Source organism: Schistocerca gregaria, chromosome 1 (genome assembly GCF_023897955.1).
Source record: "Schistocerca gregaria isolate iqSchGreg1 chromosome 1, iqSchGreg1.2, whole genome shotgun sequence".
NCBI lineage: Eukaryota > Metazoa > Arthropoda > Insecta > Orthoptera > Acrididae > Schistocerca > Schistocerca gregaria.
In genome coordinates, this window is record NC_064920.1 from 1,031,188,304 (window position 1) to 1,031,210,905 (window position 22,602).

At 42.2% G+C, this 22,602-nt stretch overlaps 1 protein-coding gene across 1 annotated transcript in view; it reads right to left on the bottom strand.

The window, feature by feature from the left end:
- The window catches only part of LOC126279111 (S-phase kinase-associated protein 2), a 124,775-nt gene that overhangs the window by 73,660 nt on the left and 28,513 nt on the right, over positions 1 to 22,602 (bottom strand). The window contains exon 4 of the mRNA XM_049979595.1: positions 609 to 832. Within this exon, the coding sequence (XP_049835552.1) occupies positions 609 to 832 (224 nt within the window). The remainder of the gene's footprint in view (positions 1 to 608; positions 833 to 22,602) is intronic.

Consider the following 22,602-nt stretch of genomic DNA (forward strand, 5'->3'; position numbering starts at 1 on the left):
TCAAGCATTTATTCACTATTAGTCATTATGAGGGGGAGGGGGGGGGGGGGGGGTAAGCACCACATAACTGCTCACCACTACTTTGTCCATGCTTTACTTTTTGCGAAATAATGAACAGCTACTGCAAAGTTGACAGATTAGTTCAAGCACTTTACAATAATGTATGTACAATGACAGCTGATATGCCCAGAAATAGGTTTTAGCATTTCCATCAGGAGTGTCAAGAGTTTAGAACTTTTCAGCATCCTACATATTTTTCTGCCATGCTACCTAAAACAGATCAGAAAACCTAGCTCGATTCAAAAACAAGCTCACATATCATCTTGAACTAACTTCACATTTCATTACACTGAGCCTTTCGATTGTTAGCAACAATATTGAAGAGGAAGTGGATAATATTTACTAGCTACAGAAACAAACAAATGTAGCGAAGATAAATGAAAACTTGAGGATTCTTTTGCACATGTCTGGTGCGTATTTATTTAACATGGGAAGAGCTTTATTGTGTAATAAATGCATAGGCTACTATTTTCAAACAAATTATTGTTCTGGTAATTCTGAAGTATAGAACAAAAATTAATGAAATTGCAAGAATATTAAATACTTACAACTGCCTGTGAAAGACGAAGAATCAAGACACCTCTTTTCATGATATGCTCCATACTTCCAGGCTGTAAAACACGGGATCCAAGATCTATACGAGTCCATAATGCTTCATCTAAGGAAATCCTTTTCCATCTCTTACAGACACGTGCTGTGAGTGCAAGTGTCTTTTTTGGTAGCCAACGGAACACCATTAAGACCATTTCATCTGATAGTTTGTTGAACATATCTACAGCAAAAGCACACACTTCAGGAATATCTGTGTCAAGGCTCACTTAATACATTACACATTAGACATAATCTGATTCCCACAATCTTCACCAATTCTAAATCACAGTAGATAAGGACAAAGAGAAAAAATCTTGTCTAACAAAGGTAAGCAGCATAGTGTAATTGGATAGGTAAAAAATCTACTCACCAAGCAGCAGCAGAACACTCACATAAAAGAGATAGTAATCAGACAAGCTTTCAGAGCCAGTGGCTCCTCCTCCAGGCAAAACAGTTGAAGGGGAAGGAAGAGAGGTGAAGGAAAAGAACTGGAGAGGTCTAGGAAAAGGGGTAGATTTCGGGAAAGCCACCAAGAACTGCAGGGCAGAGGAGACTTATGACACGAAAAATATAAATAGCTTCATTTCTTCCAGTCAAAATAATAAGCCAATCACATTTAAACTGAAGTGTTATTCTTCAGATTATTCTCTAGCACATTTTTAGAAGTGTAATAAATCAGTGTACCTCAATCTAAAACATGGTCATTTTAAAATAGATTACCTTCTCATTGTAACTGATGAGCTACCTTCTTCAAAGAAACCATCTCCCTTAAAAGGTTGGGAGTCTATACCTAGAAACAGTGCACGGACAACATTTGATGGTTTTTGACTTTACTAATAACCCTTTGATCAAATTCCACAGAAGTGCACATGAATACTACACCCATGATTTTGGATCCATAACATGCCTTCTGATTTGCTATTTGAAGAGGACATTCTGTTAAGTTTAAAGTCATGGACCCACAGTGCAGACAAAAGTCATCAAAAGAGACCAACAATACAATGAATCCTGCAACAACAGCAATTCTGTATATGGCAACTGCATCAAGAAGTGTTTCTTAAACTTTTTCCACTGAACTCTGGGTTCCATTGAGATTACAGAAGGGTCCTGTGGAAGTCAAATGCCCTTTTATAACACTCAATGTAACTTCAAAAACAAAAATCAACACCTCTAAAAAATAGAACAGCTAACCCTCACATCCACTTCCCAATTTGTACAGTTGGTATGAATCATGATACTGAACAAGGGTGTATTTTTCAGAGATCAGGTGAATTATGCTTTGTAAACCTTATTTATAAATGAGGAGTGCTTGTACGTTTATCAATTCCTATAAAACTCCCCCTGATCCACTCTTTTAATGAAATCATAAAAGTCAATGCCTGTATTAATAGTTCTCTTTGAGTTTTATATTTCTGCTGTTACAAATTTTGTGAATGAGACCCTTCAAATTTTATTCAACCTTAAAAAATGTATTTTAGCTGAACAGTCTGCAAAAGAAACAGACAGAATCCCCTTTAGGATGACATGGCAGCTCAGTGCATCATAAATTTAGCAACCAATATAAAGTATGAACCTACTATGAACCTACTTTTCTGCACAAGTCATGAAAGTTTCCTTCACAAAAGTGTAGTTAGTCTCTCAGTGTTAATTTTAATTGTCAGGTACCAGCAAAACATCTCATTGCTGGACGTTGGTCTATGCTAGTCTCACAAACATGTAAAACTGGAGGTGAAATGTTTGATTTTCTAAATCCTTTCCTCGAAGAGAGTAAAATACCGCAAGGCAACTGCATTGCTGTACCAGTGGAACAAAGAATGTGAGAGGCATAACTAATAATGTTGCACAGAAAATTAAAATATTACCGAACAGTGGAGATGCTGAGTCGCAGATAGGCACAATAAAAAGACTGTCACAAAGCTTTCACCCAGTAAGGCCTTCATCAATAATAGACTACACACGCACCACTCACAAACACGACTGCAGACTCAGGCAACTGAATCCGAACTGTGAGCAGCAGCACCAGTGCATGATGGGAGTGGCAACTGGGTGGGGTTAATGAGGAGGCTGGGGCGTGGGGTGGGGAGGATAGTATGTTAGGTGTGGCTGACAGTGAAGTGCTGCAGGTTAGATGGAGAAGAGGTGGAGAGAGGGGAGGGAGTAGTGGAAAAAGGAGTGAAGTAAAAAGACTGGATGAGATGGTGGAATGACAGCTGTGTAGTGCTGGAATGGGAACAAGGAAGGGCCTGTATTCGTGATGACAGTGACTAATGAAGGTTGAGGCTAGGAGGGTTACAGGGACATACAATGTATTGCAGAGAAAGTTCCCACCTGGTGGTGGTGGGAAGGATCCATATGGTACAGGCTGTGAACCAGTGACGAAGGATGCCATGTTTGGCAGCTTGTTCAGAAACAGGGTGGTCCATTTGTTTCATGGCCACAATTTGTCAGTGGTCATTCATACAGACAGACAACTTGCTGGTTGTTGTGCCCATATCAAATGCAGCACAGTGGTTGCAGCTTGGCTTGTACATCACATGACTGGTTTTACAGGTAGCCTTTGATGGGATAGGTGATGTTTGTGTCAGCATTCGAGTAGGTTGTGATAGGAGGATGTTTTATTGTTTCATTCCATCTTGGCTTTTCCATTGTTTGAAAATGTTACCAACAACTGTTCTCGTATCCACAGAATGACCCATAAGCAGGAAAAGAAAGTGCTTGATGCCATCAACATAAAAACTACAACATTATAATCCTTTATTCACGATAGTAATGAGGACATGGGAAAAGCATCTGTTGTACCTAATGAAATGGGATCTGCCTGTAACCACAGAAGAAATTGCATCTCACTTTCCATACTGAAGGCAAATGCTTATCAAGAACAGAGGCAAATGCTTATCAAGAACGGATAACTCGCTTTTAAATGAGGGTTGAGGTATGTGGTTTTTAGTGCACAGTTTCAAATTTAAAGCTTATTTGGTAGAAATTGTCCACTTCATGTTACCTATTTCAGCAACATTTTTAAAAATATTAATGAACTTTTCTTAACTCTTAAGACAAGCAAGAAAATGTATTTACAGCTCTCAAAAAACATTTGCTTTCAGGAAGAATATATAATTTTGGACAATGCATGCATTCTAGTGAGAGGAAGAGGTGGAAATAAGAGAAATTTATTGAAGAAGTTATTCGGCACCTGAAATGCTGAAATGAAGTTTTTAATTAGTATTTCCAAATGAAGAGTAGATTAAATGTTGCTGTTGGGGTCTTCAGTCCAAAGACTGGTTTGATGCAGCTCTCCATGTTAATCTTGTGCAAGCCTCTTCATATCTAACAAGACAGTTAAATCTATATTTGGCAACAAATTTCTCTTTCTTGCGATTGCTAGTCTACATTTTATATCCTCTCTGTTTCAGCTGTCACCAGTTATTTTGCTGCCCAAATACTAAAACAACTACTATAAGTGTGTCATTTCCTATTCTAATCCAGTCAGAATCACCTGATTTAGTTAGACTACATCCCATTATCCTAGTTTTGCTTTTGTTGATGTTCATCTTATATTCTCCTTTCAAAACACAGTCCACTCCATTAAACTGCTCTTCTAAGTTCTTTGCTGTCTCTGGCAGAATTACAATGTCATCAACAATCTTTAAGTTTTTATTTGTTCTCCCTGAACTTTAATTCATGCTCCAAATTTTTCTTTGGTTTCCTCTACTGCTTGCTCAATATAAAGATCAAGTAAAATTGGCGACAGGCTACAACAACGACAACAGACTGCACAAGCTGCATTGGCCGCACAACAGACCAACCAACCAGCCAGCCCACCAAGTACCGCTGGCTGACATACCAGCCAATACCTGACTCAGTTCCAAGCACATTGTGAAGTTCATCATATTCACGGTACTGTCAAGTTACAATATTTCCATTCAATTGCGAGAGTCCCCAGTGTTCAGGTTAATTCCAAAACTATTCCCAACAGCCTCTCCCAACGAACTCAATTATGACCAAGTAATAGCTGCATTAACTCAATATTGTGACTAGCAAGTCCAAGTAGTTGCAGCTAGATATCAGTTTTTTCACTTGCAGAAAAGGCTAGAACATACATACTGCTAGTGGTACACAGAATTAACGGGCATGACTAGGAAATGTAAATTTAAATGTAGCTGTGGCAACATTTACAGTGATTTACAGTGGAAAAAAGGCTATGTCGAAGCAGTTTGTTTGCAATAGCAAAAAAACGCCAATTTTGCCCACTCCCAGAAAAACAGGCTCATGCACATGCAGTGAACATTGTGTTTTCCAAGCCTACAACAGATTTTGACAAAAGCAAGATCAAGGTTGAGCCGCCATCTCACACTAGTGCTGTGCAATGACGTTCGAATGAACTATTTGTCTCATTACGAATTGCTGGCCATCATGGGAACTTTCAGTTAGACACAGGTGCCTCAATAACTTTGCCTAATCATGCCACATACAAACAGTTAGGCTTACCAGGCCTTTCTAAATCTAGCAAGCAGCTCACTGCTGACAACAGACAGGAAATCCCAGTGGTCAGACATTGTTTGCCTGCCACTAACAAATCACCCTAGGACAGTGAATTTTACTGTGTTGAAATTCAGAGACAGTGGGAACATTTTTGGTTTAGATTTGTTTGGCCTTAGCATCCAAGACAATGTACTTTCAGTGTCAGCTTTTAATGCTAAAGAATGTCGCTAGCTTTTTTAAATAATCTCCTGAACTATTTTCAGACGCAATGGGAAAAGCTAATAATTCAGTAGTGCAGGTTACACTGAAAGACAATGCACAGTCTAAGTTCTTCCAGGCCTGCCCCGTTCCAATGGCTTCAAGAGAGAAAGCACTCAGTGAATTTAGAGAACTACAAAATAACAGTGTAATCACTCCCATTCAAGCTAGTCAATGGGCAAGTCATCTTGTTTTGTTGTCTAAACCTTCTGGTCACATTTGTATGTGTGTTGACTTCAAGTCTACAGTCAACCCAAAGACAGTAGTGGACACTTATCCATTACCTCACCCTGAGGAACTTGTGGACAGGTTTGGTGCAGGACATTACTTTTCTAAGATAGATATTTGTGTGATGCCTACTTGCAAATTCCATTGGATGAAGAATCACAGAAAGTGAGTGTTATAAACACGCACTTAGTACTCTTAGTTTTTTTTGTGTTTGCCTTCGGCAGCTTCTGCACCCGCAGTTTTTAAATATAACTTGAACAGCAAAAGCGTCATTTTGTTCTAACTGCCTTGACGCTATTGTCTCAGGTTGTACACCAGAGGAACACACTGCCAATTCACGTGTTCTTTTTTGAATGTTGTCAGAAGCAGGACTCGCGTGTTGTCTCGAAAAGCGACTTTTCAAACTGAACTACAGTACTTAGGCCATGTGATAAACTGTCACAGTGTGCACCCCACCCAATCTCATTTGCTTGCAATCTGTGACCTGCCCGTTCCTCGCAATGTTTCTGAACTGCAGTCAATACTAGGCAAGATGACATACTAAATTTGGTTTATACCAAATGCCACTCAGATTATGGCTCCACTGCATCAAAAAATGTACCTTATGTGACCTAAAGAGTGGTGTGTTCTCTGACACCGTCTATATATTTACTTAAATCTGTGTTGCTGGAAAATTCACTTCCAGTTATGCAACACCAGCTGATAAGATAGCTGCATGCGACCTTGATGTGAAGACAGCAACACAACACAGGTCTCTAGTATTATGAAGACCTGTGTTGAAAGACCTGTGTTGCTGAATTAAGTTTTTTTAGGTATTAGGGTAGTGTCTTAGATCCTCAATATGATAAAAACCTCCAAGTCCTGCTTTGCTTAGTGACAAATGTTTAGTGCATTTTGACCATGCCCAGCCAGTATTTTGCAAGTCAATGCTTCTTCCTACAGAACCAGCACTTTGCTTTTGCACAGAATTGGTGCACAAGACAGACCCATTGCTTTTGCCTCAAAATTGATCACTCAAACTAAGTTCAATTATTCTCAAATAAAAAAAAAAGGCTCTCACTATTGGGTATGGTGTGAAACTTCCATCACTATTTGTATGGTCACAAGTTTTATTTAGTGACCGATCACATGCCTTTGCATGTCCTTGTTTCATCCGTCAAAGCTGGTTCCTACAAACACTGCTCAAAAATTGCAACGATTGGCTTTGTTACTTTCGCAGTATCAGTATGAAATGGTATACTGACCTAAGGCAAAGCATGGCAATGGAGATGCTCTATCTCACCCTCCAATTGGCCCAGACTCTGATCTTAATGCATCTGCCCCATCTTGTTGCCAAAATGCACAGGACTTAATTGCTGGAATCTTTTCCCTTGCGCTACAGAAAAATTGCATGGACCACAGAAGCAGACCCAGATCTCAAAATTTTGTTTCATTATATTCACACATCTTGGCCTTGTTCATTGAACAGCATCCAGAACTCACTTGAATGCTGATATTTTGCACGTCGGCATAACCTTGCAGTTGTGCATGGTGTGATTCCAGTTCAAAATGACAGTGCACAATCGTGTGTGCTTATTCCTAAATTGTTGCAGTTGCTCCACCAAGGACATTGGGGAATTGCTCGCACTAAACGATTAGCATGATGGTACTGTGCTTGGCAGAGCATGGACACCCACATTGAACAGATGACATCACAGTGTCAAGTGCGCAGAAAACAAATCCGCTCCACCACATTCTCAGCTTTGCCCAAGACTGAATCATCATGGCAACAAGTGCACATAGACTTTGCAGGACAATTTTGGAACACTCATTGGCTCACAGTGGTAGACTTCTAGCAAGTTCCCATTTGCGGTGCCTATGGCTTCTACGACATCATGCAGCACCATTCAAGCATTGTACTCCATATTTTGTATAGAAGATGTGCCAGAAGTACTTTTCTCGGACAACGGACCACAGTTCACTTCACACGACTGAACAGTTTTGTGACAAATGACGTTCATCCAACAAGTGCTCCATTTCAACTGCAGTCCAATGGAGAAGCAGAACGTTTCATACACACTTAAGTAACAGACGGCCATGCTTCACATCACCCACACATGGGAACAAGCACTGCAACTCTTGCCTCCTATCGCTCACATCCAAGACAGACTATTACTGGCGGAACTTCTGCATGGCCACCACCATTGGACACTGCTATTCTTGCTATACCCACCACAGCATCCGGTGCCCCCAATGATCCGAAAGTATCGCTTTGTGCCGCATGATCTTTTTTGTTTCAGAGTTTATGGCAACCATTGGTGTTGGGAAAACAGGTGTGATCCAGGAACATATTGGCTCTTATGAGCTTGATTGCAGGTCCCGATGGTTTACAACGCCGCCACCAGAACCAAATTGGTGCGTGTTATTTGTCCTGTGATTCTGCTGCTTTTCTTACCCCAGGTTCAAGGCCTCATGGGTCCATGCGGCCTTCACAGTTGCCCGCTGGTGCCACCAGGGCACCCCTGAAGGAGTGGATGGACAATCTGCCCTTACCCCCCTCCCCACCATCCCCACTCTCCGACCAAAGGAACCTGTGCCCACTATCGCCATCACTGTAATTGCCTCACAACACACCTTCAGGCCTGGATGTGTACCATGGCACCAGATTTCTGGATGATGTCCCTGTTGCCTCGCAAGCCAGATGGCTGGGTCGTCAGGAGTACATTGTCCTCCACAGTCACGGCTCCCGGCTCATTTCTACATCCAGCGTCCTGCCTCCGTCTCCATTGTCACTGCCATCTTCCCTACATAACAGTTTAAGCTGTCACCAGCACTAAGATCGACAGTAGGCACTGAATCAAGCTTGCGTATCAGGAGAGAGGCCACAGACTCTAGCAACACGCCACCAATGCCCTCTCGACCGAAAGTATTTAGGTCACCTCCACAGAACGGAGGGCTCCGTCAGCCAGCCTCAGTCTCAGTCAAGCACAGAGTTGCTGAGTCACTGGCAGACTAACACTCATTCCAGTTCGGCGTCTGTCTCATTGCATAACAGGACTTACTTCACCAGCAGTGAGGTTAGAGCTTATACCATAAGACCTGGACACTTAAGCAGCTTCCTGTTAATGTAAATAAAGAACCCTGTTAATACATGTGTGCAGTGGTGTTGTAGAAAGAGGATACCGGCAACCAAACAACATTCCCTCTCTTGCTCCTGTGGTACAAGACCCAAACATCCAGACTGTTGCCCTGCAGCTACCAAACAGGCTGCTGTCCCTCTTCAGGAACCACACACTGTCTGGTCTCTTAACAGATACCCCTCAATTGTGGTCACACCTATGGTACAGCCATCTGCATCACTGAGGCACACAAGCCACTCCACCAACAGCTAGGTCAATGGGTAGTGGTAGTGTTCAGATTAAATATAAAAATAATTTTAAGTTAAAAACTGTCAATGCACAACCTTCGACCACAAAAGCAGAGAAATATGAAATTTTGACCAAACAGATGTTTAATTCATGGTTGGAAGAAGTATTTAAATCAATGTTGTTAGCAGAACTCCAATGCAGTTTGAAGGATTTATATTCATAATTGTTTTGAAAGTTATGTTGGTACTTTTACCATTTGCAACTACATTCACACTATCATTTTGCGGAGAACTGTTCTTGCCATATATGTGCCACTCCAGGACGCAATGATTGAATCCCTGCCACAGGCTTCATAGCATATCACCCTCCTCTCTAACACAATTCCCTTAATGTACTTTCATTTAGAATTAAGAGTTTCATGTTTGTTACTAATGTTCACATGGTGTAAACAAATTCAGTAGCATCTCACAGCATCAGCAGCTTCATGCTGGAGATTAAATCTTGTTGCAAGATGTTTACAGATATCTACACCATCACATGCACTTTTTGCATGACTTTCTGCTGAAAATATCCATTTTTCGTTTTAATCTCTGCAATACAGTGATGACCAAGCTCATAAATCAAAGCGGTTTATAAAATGAGATGCTCCACTGCATCGTCGCTCACATACGCATGTTTAGGAAATGCATGGCCTCTAGATGCCATGTCACCAATTATCACGCTGACAACGTAGTATGCTTGTACAGTGTCATGAATGAGATGGTCACTGACAATAGCAAAACTGTGCGATATGTTCTAAGGAAGTGAGCAACACATGTGAGTATTGATACCTGTGATGTGTGTCAGTTGTAACTTTGAATTTCATTCTGCAAAGCAACAGATCAGTTCCCAGGGAAGTCAAAATGAAGAACTAATGGGATGTGGCTGATTTTACTCCTGCTATGGCCTGTCTCTGAATCCTCAGATATGATCGTGAGCTATTCCTTTCATGACCCAATGCCTACATTCTAACGAACTTCTCTGGATCTACTGTCTCCTCCAACTTTCCTCCCTCCCACAATGCATAGGTTACATCTCTGTCAGTATCCTGAAGATGTAATGCTTCAACACTCATCACTTCATCACCAGGACACATTGCACACTCCTGCAACCAACATATTTTGTGGATATTGATGTATATGCAAAAAGCACTCAGTCCATCTCTGTGCACTTCTTTCCTGCCATAATGATTATGAAAAAGCAAACAAGTTTCAAATTAGTGCAGCAAATATATATTTCCTTCACTCGCTGGCATGTTACCCATTTTGATCATAAGGAGTAGAGTTTTTTGACACTCATTTTTAAATTCAGGTTCTCCTTTTTCATTAGAAGACGTGCTTCTCTTACTGATCTTACATATCTTTTTATCTTTTGTAGCATTTTCATTAACAGAGAAAGCCTGGTTAGGACTTTGCCTGCAACAATCTTTGGCATCACTTAGGTAACATTCCACAACAGTAAGTGTATCACCCTGCAAAGGGTGCCCACAGAATCAGGGCATGCCCAAATACAGCTCTCATTCTGTATTTTACGAGCTTTTGAAATCAAATTATGTGAGAAAGTTGGAATTTATTTCTGTATCTGCTGCTTAGAGTAGCTACCTGGTATCAGTAACCAACTTCTCAGTATAGGTGGCTGCTGAGATAGCATTATTTAGGGTTTGAAACCACATACACCACATTTCGAGCACATATCACTACCTTCAGGTTCTGCACCAAGTGCGTCTACATTATGCATTCACAGAGTTTTGATGATGGTGCTTGTGTAAACATTGTTTCAATTTCTTTTTACACACCGTTTTCTTCTTGTGCTTCTAATCTTTCCTGCACATTTAAGGGGGGATATAGTAGGGGCTACAGTAGAAATGCTAACAATTTCACACCCAGGAATATAAACATCTGCACTGTCATCTTCAGTTTCACATTCAGATGACAGTTCAGGTGGGTTGTCCTGCACAATGGATGTGATGCTAATACCATTAGTTGAGAACCAAGATATTTCTTCAAAACCTCGGGCAGATTTCTAACAACTTAAGTTTTTTTCACTTTTCTTAAACACCACCTTCTTGTGTCTTTTCATAGTACACACTCCTCACTTACTACTGTATTTCCTCCCTGAAACCGTATCTCTAAAAAAGTTCAAACAAAACCCTCTACAGAATGGCTTCTGTTTAAGTTCTCACTTGTTTGTTATAAACAGAAGAGCACTGGAAACAGTGTTGCCAATACCAAAAATATTGATCACTGTGTTTACACTGACTACTGACATATTAATCAAACAATATTTTGCTTAGTTCTCGAAAGCTTTTGGATTGGGAGTTTTCAAGTAAATAATTCGTAAAAATGCAATTTTTTACATTTTCAGTAATAAATATTTACATAAATAGCTGGGGCAGAGAAGATACTGTTTATAATTATGTCAGTAGAATCTGATAATATGACAAAAGATAGCATTCTTCGAGTTTCCAAATTAGGAAAAAAGTGGAAAAATTACCTTTGTAAGTTAAAGGAAGCCCATGAGTGTGGGGTTGGCAACTAAATTTCAATACACTGAGCAGCAGCTTTAATGCAAAACATCTACCAGTTCGCCAGTACTTTTGGTTTATTAGTTAAATTTTATTTCTCCACTGTTAGGAATTGTTTACAAAATACACATTTTGTAAAGGGCCATACCACTCAAAAATTAGGATAAAACAAAAATACTTTATTTCTTAACACTTATGATATAGATGTCTAGTATATATTTTTTCCAAGGAAATTCATGACCATGAGTTGACATGCTATCACCCTGTGTGTGAACATGAAGGAACAACCACAGTCAAACAAGAACCACTCCGACCCCATATACTGATGGGAATGCACTATTGAATATCGCAGAACACAGTTTAAAAAACCTTATGAAGTCAGCAGAAGGAAACACTCTTGAGTTCAAATTGCTACCAGCAAGCCAGCTAGCACAATTGGTGTGCATAGGGAAATAAAACGAATGGTTACAATGGCCATGCTGCTCCTCAAACCACACATTTCTGTAGTCAATACTACTTGACACTTTAGGTTGTGTAAAGAGCGAAGCCACTGAACAGTTGATGACTGGGAATGAGTGATTTGAAGTGATTAATCACACTATACCCTGTGCCAATCTATGAAAAGGTTTGGTGAATGCCATCATACATAGACCAGTAGTGAAGTATGGAGAAGATGACATTACATCATTGTGATGTTTGTGGGTAGGACGTGGTCCCCTTACAGTACTTTAAAAGATGAATGTTCAAGGATAGGAACACATTTAACAACACTGTTTACTTCATACAGTAGAGTGTTCAAAGATAATGACATTTTATTTGCATGACAATGCACCCTGTCATAAGGCAACATTTATGAAGCAATGTTCTGTGGACAAAACATTTCTGAAACAGAATATGCCTGCCTAGTGTGGTTACCTGAACCCAATAGAACACCTTTGAAATGAGAGAGCATTGACTTCACTCCAAACCCCAGCATACATCACTACCTTCTCTGGTTTCAGCTCCTGAGATATAATAGGCTGCCTTTCCTCTACTAACAGTTCACTGAAAGTATTCCCAGCAGAGTTCCAGCCACAATAAAGTTGAAGGATGGACACATGACATACCAATGTCAACTAACAGGTATCCAGATACTTTTGAGCAGATAGCGTACATGTGAAAGAGTTATCAGCTTACATGTTGATAAGTAAGTAATACTGGAAAGCCCTGTATGTGAACAGATCACAAAAATTTTCATCTATACAGCTTAATATTACAGCAAAACTGCAAAAATAAAAGCCATCTCATTAAAATTTAAAATTCCCATTTAATGACTAAATTTAGTTATTTTAAGCACTTCTTTGTTAATTTAGAAATTAGTTTTTGAGGTGAACAAACATTATTTGAAATAATTGCAATTTTTGTCGTGAATAATCCCACTGCAGAACTAAAGTATCCTGCTGAGTGTTGTATGTGGTGGTGGCAGTGGTGGTTACACATGCTTTGAGAAACACTGCTGGTAAAGACTTGAGGATGAAGATCCACACATGAAATCAACTGAAAAATTCTCCTGTGATTATGCAAGGATGAAGGTGCACAAAAGAATACACTGAAATGTCATTCTGTGCTGATATATAGCGAGTGCCCACTATGATGAAGTCCACGATTTTCATAGTCTTCTAAAATGGCTGTCAGACAACAGTGACTGGGATCCTGGTAAAGGCAGATATTGTCCATAGTGTTGGCTTGAGCACTGCTGGCAATCAGTGTGGGGCCCCACAACTGAACTGGCCATTGAGGAACTGAGCAGTGACCTAAGTAGTGGCCAGTGGAGGGATACATAGGTGGTGTCACGTGGACAAGTGACAACACAGATGCAAATAGGTGCCTGTAATTGTTGTGTTGTTTACTGCGATCTGCATGCCACCTATCAGTACATCTTGCTCCCTCTCGGGATGCTGTGGTAGCCGCAGGAGGCTTGGCGGTAAACAATGCAGCAATTTTTGTTGGCAAAAGTCTTCTATTTGTTATTTTTACAGATGATTGTACTTCATACAGATCAGTCTATTCTTTTTAGAAACAAAAGTGATGTTGCTTCTGTTTCTTAGTGTTTCAGTTGGTGGAAAAACAGTCATGAAATAGGATAACAGAACAGAGTTTGTTAATCAGTGACTTCATTTCATTTCAAGAAGACATATCATCCATGAAACAAGTTCACAGTGTAAACCAGAGCAGAATGGTTAAGTTGAACGTGAAATCATGTCTATTGTGGAAAATGCTCATACAATACTTCTCAAGTCCGGCCTTCCACAGATACTGTGTAGCCTATACATCAAATCACTGTTCATGTAAGTTTAATTGTGATAAGATACCACATGAGAAATTATTTTGGGAGGAATCATCATTAAAGCCTACGTTAAGATTTGGAGCAAATGCTTCATGCATGCTCCTAAGCAGTTTTGATCCAAATTTCAACAAAGAAAATGACTTTCATAAGACATGGTATTTAACAAAAATATCAGTGTATCCTACAGAAATCAGGATAACAACATTCCATATCAATACAACTTCCCAACCAATGCAGGACGAGATGGAGTTCAACAACCTGTTAAAAATGATTAAGTTGCACAAGACCAAGAACCCTGTGCTACCAATATAGTAGTTCAACTATGAAATAATCATAGAAACAGATTACCTTCACCCTCCAGTTTCTTTAAAAAACTATGTGGTTTGTGCAGCAGTCACTCATCAACCAGAAACTTTCAAAGGGGCAATGACATCTACAAACTTTGAAAAGTGGCATGAAGAAATTAAAGTTAGTTAATTTCATATTCCATGTACCATTAAAGTGAAAAGTCTCCACTGGCCCAAAATAACACCCTGACCTATCTCTAAATCAGTCTGTTGGCTGTAAGTAGATTTATAAAATTAAATTGAAGCCAGATGGTATAAAGCTAGATTATGTGCAAAAGGATATTCCCAGAAAATTTACAATTGGTTACAAATAAACTTTTTCACCTGATGGGTATGAATCAGCTCATTCTTTTGGCTTTGGCTAGAATGTCTAAGATGGACATACAGCTATTTGGTGTGAAAACTGCATTTTTCAGGATTCAACAGAGATAAATTTAGTCTGGAAATTGAAGAATGCCTTCATGGACTGAAGCAGTTTCCTTGATGTTGGAAGGAAAACATTTACTTTATCAAATTTTTGGCTTTCAAACAGATTCGTTCAGATAATTGTGTGTTTCGTGCTTGCACTGATAACCAAGAAGAATTTTAACTGTTTTTGCTGATGTATTAACTGTTGCAATAAAAACCTGAAGAACTCAAGATTCATTTTTAAGTAGTAGTTGATGATTCCTTTGATTTTATAGGACTCGAATGCAGGCAAACCTGTGGAAGTAAAGAACTTTTCACCAACCAAGAGGGCTTTTATTAGTCTCCTCTTCGAAAAATGCAACATGAATAACTGCAGGCTCTATGCAGCACTGATTGGTTGCAGTTCTCTGTTGCATTTGGGACAGCCCCAGCTAATGAAGACAAGAAATCCATGGAGAATGTTCCATTTTGTTTATGATTGATACCACTATGAAAAGACTTGATATAATGTTTTCTATTAGTCAAGCTGTTTTCTCAGCTATCTGCGAACTGTCCCACTGAGGACTGTTGATGGAGGTCCAAGCATATCCAATACGTTCCTAGATACGCAAGTGGCTCTAAGCCTTTTGAAGTAACAGAACCAGTACAGTGTTCTTGATGGCAAATGTTCAGATACATGGGTATTCTCAGGAGTGCACCAGGGAAGTGACCTAGTGGACAGGGTTAATAGGAATGATGGGATAAAGGAAAACCAATTCAGAGAATTCAGAGGCATGCTGCTAGATTTGTTACCAGATGGTTTGATCAACATTCAAGTATTACAGAAATGCTTCCTGAGCCCAAATTGGAAACTTTGGAGAGAAGACTACACACTTCTGGCTCTCTAAGCTTTTCCATGAATGTGGTGGCCAAATATGCAGGGGCCTAGCACTGTAAATACTACATGAAACGATAAACAAACATACCATAAAAACAATCTTGGGGCTTTGCAATAAAGCAATGCGCTAAAAAGTGTTCCACTGATTGAAAAGGTTATGAAACACTATAATAGAGAATAGTGCTCAAGACTGAATCCTGTGGAAACCCACCTTTCTGTACACATTTATTAGGAAGGGCCATACCAAATCTAACTCTGAAGTCTCCATGGGACAAGAAATGTTTAATGAAAGTTCATTGGCTGTCTCAGTCATTCTAACAATGTGGCGTATCTAAGTGGTGTCAACAAGCCTTTGTAAGTAGAGGTAGACCGCTACTATGTGTTGAACCATAAATGCCTCCCCGGCAGCATATTCTAGTCATTAACAGTGGTTGCCTCGGATCTGGACCTCCAAATCCACATTTAAATGGTGAAAGTAAATTTGTTTCTGGACACCAAAACAGTCTGACTGATCATCCAGTCCAAGAGTTTGCAAAGGGGACACTTAAATGGATAGGTCTACATCTAGATCACTATTCCACAAATCAAAATTTAATGCCTGGCAGTGTGTTCAACAACAACTTTCAGACTCTCTCTACTGCTTCACACTCATGGCCCAAAGGAAAAAACGAACGCAATCCTTTCTACACAAGCTCTGATTTCTCTTACTTTATTACAATGATCATTTCTCCCTACGTTGATGGGTGCCACCAAAATAGTTTTGCATTCGGAGGAGAATGTTGGAAATTAAAATATCACAAAAAGATCTCTCTGCAGCAAAAAATGCATTTGTTTTAATAATTGCCATTCAAACTTGCGTATCATATTCATGACCACACTCCCCATTTTGCTATAATATGAAACAATCTGCTGTTCTTTGGAACTTTATCGATGTCCTCAGTCAATCCAGTCTAGTAAGGATCCCCTACTGCACAGTAGTACTCTAGCAGAGGATGGACATGTGAAACATAGGCAGCGTCTCTAGTAGACCTGTTGCATCTTTTAAGTGTTCTGTCAATAAAACGCAGTCTCTGGTTTGCCTTCCCAACAGCTTTATCTATCATTTAAGTTAATCATAATTGTAGTTCTTATGTATGTAACTGAACTAACAGCCTTTAAATTTGTGCAATTTATTGTGTAATCGAAATTTAATGATTCCCTTTTTGTACTTTTGTAGATGACCTCGCACTCTTCATTATTTAGGGTCAATCGGCATTTTTCGCATCATACAGGTATTGTGTCAATCATTTTGCAATTGGTCCGCTGACGACTTTACTAGACAATAAATGACTGCATCATTTACAAACAATGTAAGAGGATTGCTCAGATTGACTTCCAGTTTATATTGCATCTCTTATCAGGCTTCAGTATTGGTACAATGGCACTTTCTGTCCACTAAGGAAAATCTCCCTCTTGGGAATTCCTGTTAAACACCATGAAGATACTGTTTGCTGTAATCACTAAGGTGGCACATTACACTGCTCCACAAGATTTAAGGGTAAGATAGATGAAGTAACATAACATAGTAATTACTCTGTGGAAATGAATGAAAGTGCGGGAGCATGTTGACAGAAGTCTTCTAGTCATGCGCAAGAAGTTGGGTGTCAGCATTACAGTAAAGCCAAATGAACTGGCCAACAACTCGATGCAGTTTAAAGAATGTGGAAAGACATGGGTCATTAGAACATGGTCCCGCAACAACATGCGGAGCATTTCACATGGGGAAGAATTATCAGGAGACTGGAAGAACTAAGTGTGAGAAGGAGTTTGGTACTGCTCACAGGATTATTTCACATGCATGGGAAGCCTTTCAAACCACAAGCACTGCAGGTGTTAATCAACCACACTCAACTACAGCGGCAAATAATCACTACAGTGGGCAACAGGCAAGACAGGACACACGTGAAACAGTAGGTGCAATTGTAACATTTAACAAGACTGCAAGGCATGAAATCTCACATTCCACAGTGGCATGGTGAGTGCACAGCAGTCGTCAACTTGCTCCGCACCTGCTCATTGGCAGCACTGTTTACAAGGGTTCCATGAGCAAAGGGACTGGACCAATGAGAAGTGGGGTTATGTACTCTTCTAGCGTAAGAGCAGATTCAGTATGTTTTTTTTTGTGGTTTTAGGGCGCACAACTATAATGGTCATTAGCGCCCTGACTAATTTAGGAATGTACCGCGAGGCACAAAGTTAAAACAGCAACTAAAAGGGACAACACTATAAAAGACGTATTAACAGACATAGGATTTAAAAACTACAGAATAATCAAACGTCCTTAGACAGGTGTGTCAAGTTGATAAAACTAATAACGCGAGCAGCAGCTCCTGGGTCATCCGCTAACATGGCATCCAGAGTACATGGCAGGCCAAGATCAAGACGCAGCGTAGTAAAATCCGGACAGGACGTTAAAATGTGGCGGACCGTCAGCAATTGCCCACACGGACAGAATGGCGCCGGCGCTGCCGTCAGCAGATGGCGATGGCTGAACTGGCAGGGTCCAATTCGTAGCCGGGCCAAAACGACCTCCTCCCGCCGATAAGGACGTGAGGAGGACGTCCAAGCTACGGGAAGAGGTTTCAAGGCCCGAAGCTTGTTGTCCGTAAGTGCAGCCCTATCGGCATGCCACAGCAATAAAATGCGCCGACAAATGACCGTGCTCAATCTGATGAAGGGACACAACAAGAAGCCGTCCGAGGCTGGAGGACCGCAGCCTTGGCTGCAGCATCTGCAGCTTTGTTCCCAGGGATACAGACATGGCTAGGAACCCACATAAAGCTAACTGGAGACCCGTCGTCCACCAGCTGCTGAAGAGAGCGTTGGATCCGATGCACGAAAGGGTGAACCAGATACAGATCACTGAGGCTCTGGATGGCGCTCAGAGAATCGGAGCAGATGACATAAGCAGAATGTCGGTGGCGGCAGACGTAAAGAACAGCCTGGTAGAGGGCAAAGAGCTCAGCTGTGAAGTCCGAACAATGGCCATGTAGCCAGTATTTGAAACTTTGTGCCCCGACAATAAAAGAACACCAGACCCCGTCATTGGTCTTAGAGCCATCTGTATAAATGGAGGTCATAGTAATGAACTTCGAAGGAAGTTCGACAAAACGGGAGTGGTATACCGAACCGGGGGTAACCTCCTTTGGGAGCGAGTGGAGGTCAAGGTGAACACGAACCTGAGCCTGGAGCCAAGGTGGTGTGTGGCTCTCGCCCTCTCTAAAGCTTGCAGGGAGTGAAAAATCAAGGTGTTGAAGGAGGCGACGAAAGCGAACTCCAGGCGGTAGCAGGGCAGAGACATACAACCCGTATTCACGGTCGAGAGAGTCGTCAAAAAAGGAACGATACGATGGGTGGTCGGGCATTGACAGAAGCCAACAGGCGTAACGACAAAGCAGCATATCGCGCCGGTAGGTGAGTGGCAATTCACCGGCTTCAGCATGAAGACTCTTGACGGACTAGTATAAAACACTCCGATCGCAAGCCGTAAACCCCGATGTTGTATGGAGTTGAGGCGGCGTAAGATGGATGGCCGTGCAGAGAAGTATACAAAGCACCCATAATCCAGCTTGGAGCGGATGATCGACCGATATAGGCGAAGTAGGACGGTTCGATCCGCTCCCCACGACGTGCCACTGAGAACACGGAGGACATTTAGAGAACGGGTACAACGGGCAGCCAAATATGACATGTGTAGGCCAACTAAGTTTCCTGTCAAATGTAAGACCTAAAAATTTTGTTGTCTCCACGAATGTGCCGAGTCTTTAGGACGGTGAGAGAAACTCTTTGTAGCACCAGAAGTTAATACACATCGTTTTCTCAGCAGAAAAACTGAAGCTATTGGCAACACTCCAGGAGTAAAGATGGTCAAGAGAACACTGAAGAGAGTGCTCCAGGAAACACGTACGCTGCGCGCTGCAATAGATGGTAAAATCGTCCACGAAAAGGGAGCCTGATATCATCTGGTAGGCAATCCATTATTGGATTGATCGCTATGGCGAAGAGAGCGACGCTCAAAACGGAGCCCTGTGGCACCCCATTTTCCTGGCGAAAGGTGTCTGACAGGACAGAACCCACACGTACCCTGAACTGTCGATTCATTATAAAAGGAACGAATAAAAAGAGGGAGGCGACTGCGAAAGCCCCATGTATGCATGGTGCGGAGAATGATCGCCCTCCAACAGGTGTCATAAGCCTTCTCCAAATCAAAGAACACAGCCGCGGTCGGGCCCTTCCGCAAGAAGTTATTCATAATGAAGGTCGACAAGGTAACAAGATGGTCAACAGCAGAGCAGTGCCTACGAAATCCACATTGTACATTGGTAAGTAGGCGTCGAGATTCGAGCAGCCAAACCAACCGAGAGTTAACCATTCGCTCCATCACCTTACAGACACAGCTGGTAAGCGAGATGGGTCGATAATTGGAAGGCAAGTGCTTGTCCTTACCCTGCTTAGGAATCGGTACAACAATAGACTCGCGCCAGCATGCCGGAACATGTCCCTCAATCCAGATGCGATTGTAAAAACGAAGAAGGAAACCTTTACCCGCAGGAGAAAGGTTCTTCAGCATCTGCATATGAATAGAATCAGGCCCCGGAGCGGAGGACCGTGACCGGGCAAATGCATTTTCGAGTTCCCGCATGGTGAATGGGACATTGTAGTTTTCACAATTCGAGGAGTGGAAATTAGGTGGCCGAGCCTCCTCTGCCTGCTTTCGGGGGAGGAAGGCAGGGGGGTAATGAGTGGAGCTCGAAACCTCTGCTAAAAAGCGGCCGAAGGCATTGGGGACATCCTCAGGGGCCACAAGGACGTCATTCGCGACCGTCAAGCCAGAAACTGGTGAGTCGACCTTAGTGCCAGATAGCCGGCGCAGGCTACCCCATACAACAGAAGGAGTAAAACTGTGATTCTTGAGTTTCTCCCGGTGTATTTGATAATCAAAATATCCACGGGTGTACTGCCGGTCTATAGTGTCCAACGGGCACAATATTTCGGCGATCAAACATGTCGCCATCATCAGGTGAACTGACGGATTGAGCTCCTGTGAACGTGCCGGCACGGAGATCCGTACGCTATGGCTGCTCAGGGGGAACTGGGTTCGGTCGCGGCGGCGGCCGATTTAAATACCCTCCGCCTGCGGCGCGCTGCCTCTGCCGTCCGCGCCCTGCGCCATGGTAGCGCAGTGGAACAGATTGCGACGGCGTCTGAGATGACGTCAGTGTGATGGCTCTGTCCGCCGTGGTCGTCACAACTATGCGTTTGCTCGATTTACTCTTGATTAACACAATCGCTGGTTCCCAAGCCTTGCTAAGATTATAGCCACAGTCACGGTTTATGAGGTCGTCATTGGTGCGAATTTCGATGGCCTCTCTAACAACGCTGTCCCAGTATCTCGATGTCTGTACCAGAATCCTCGTGCGGTCGTACTCCATAGCGTGATTTTCCGACAAACAATGTTCAGTGATCGCCGACTTGCTCGGATACATCAGTCGAGTGTGCCTCTGGTGTTCACGGCATCGATCCTCGACGGTACGCATCGTCTGACCAATATACGACTTGCCACATTGACACGGAATCTGGTACACGCCGGCCTTCCTCAAACCGAGGTCATCTTTGGCGCTCCTCACCAGTGCACGAGTTTTATTCGGAGGACAAAACAGTTCCGACCCGGTGTTTCTTCAGAATGCGGGCGATTTTCCCCGAGAGTGCGCCTGTGTATGGAATAAATGCAGTGCCTACCTCCTCCCTCATGACTTCATCCATATAAACAGGTTGTGCTGCAGTGGATGGGCAGAGAGCAGCAGTAAAGAGAGGACGGCCATTCATGATCTGAGGGAACGCTCTGAAATTGTTGTCTTACCAGCTGACAAAGGCAATGCTACAGTTGTCTCCCATAAGGACTACACTGATAAGATGCAGAGCCTGCTAAATGACGATTCCTACCAGAAGATCAGCGTTGACCCTACAAAGAAGGTGAAGAACAGGACGAGGGTTCTTCTCAAGGACGCAGATTTACCGGAGGGTGACGCTAAGAAATTGTTACCCCAAGGTCCGGTACCGCCTAGACTATATGGACTCCCGAAGGTTCACAAAGAGGGGGTACCATTATGCCCCATTGTCAGCAACACGAGGGCACCTACATATTTGTTGGCCAAATACCTGACGGGAATATTAAGTCCCTATGTGGGTAAATGCCCTCATCACATCCGCAATTCTGTGGATTTTGTTAAACGCCTTGATAGCTTCAGGTTGGATGAGTCAGATATCATGGTGAGTTTTGATGTTTTCTTGTTGACGAGGGTACCCCTGCGAGAGTCTATAGAGTTGATTGGTCATAGGTTTGACGAGAATACCACTGAACTTTTTAGACATGTCTTGACTTCCACGTATTTTCTTTTTAATGGAGAATACTACGAACAAACGGAAGGAGTCGCCATGGGTAGCCCACTCTCACCGGTGGTAGCGAATTTGTACATGGAGAACTTCGAGGAGGAAGCCCTGTCGTCATCCGAATGGAAACCTACTTGCTTTTTCCGTTACGTGGACGACACGTTCGTCATCTGGCCACATGGTATGGATAAACTCCTTGACTTCCTTACACATCTAAACTCCATACACCCCAACATCAAATTCACTATGGAGACCGAAACGGAGGGTAAATTACCTTTCCTTGACGTCTTGGTCAGGAGAAGGGCTGACGGCACTCTAGGTCATGGGGTGTATCGAAAGACAACACACACTGATCTGTATTTGCACGCAGACAGCTGCCACCACCCTTCACAGAGGAATGGGGTACTTAAAACTCTAGTACATAGGGCGCGCACTATCTCTGACACAGAGAGTCTACCCCAGGAATTGTAACATCTGAAAACTGTGTTTCGAAAAAATGGGTACTCAGAGTGGCAGATCCAACGAGCTCTCCGCCCAACCACTGCAGCACAACCTGTTTATATGGATGAAGTCACGAGGGAGGAGGTAGGCACTGCATTTATTCCATACACAGGCGCACTCTCGGGGAAAATCGCCCGCATTCTGAAGAAACACCGGGTCGGAACTGTGTTTTGTCCTCCGAATAAAAC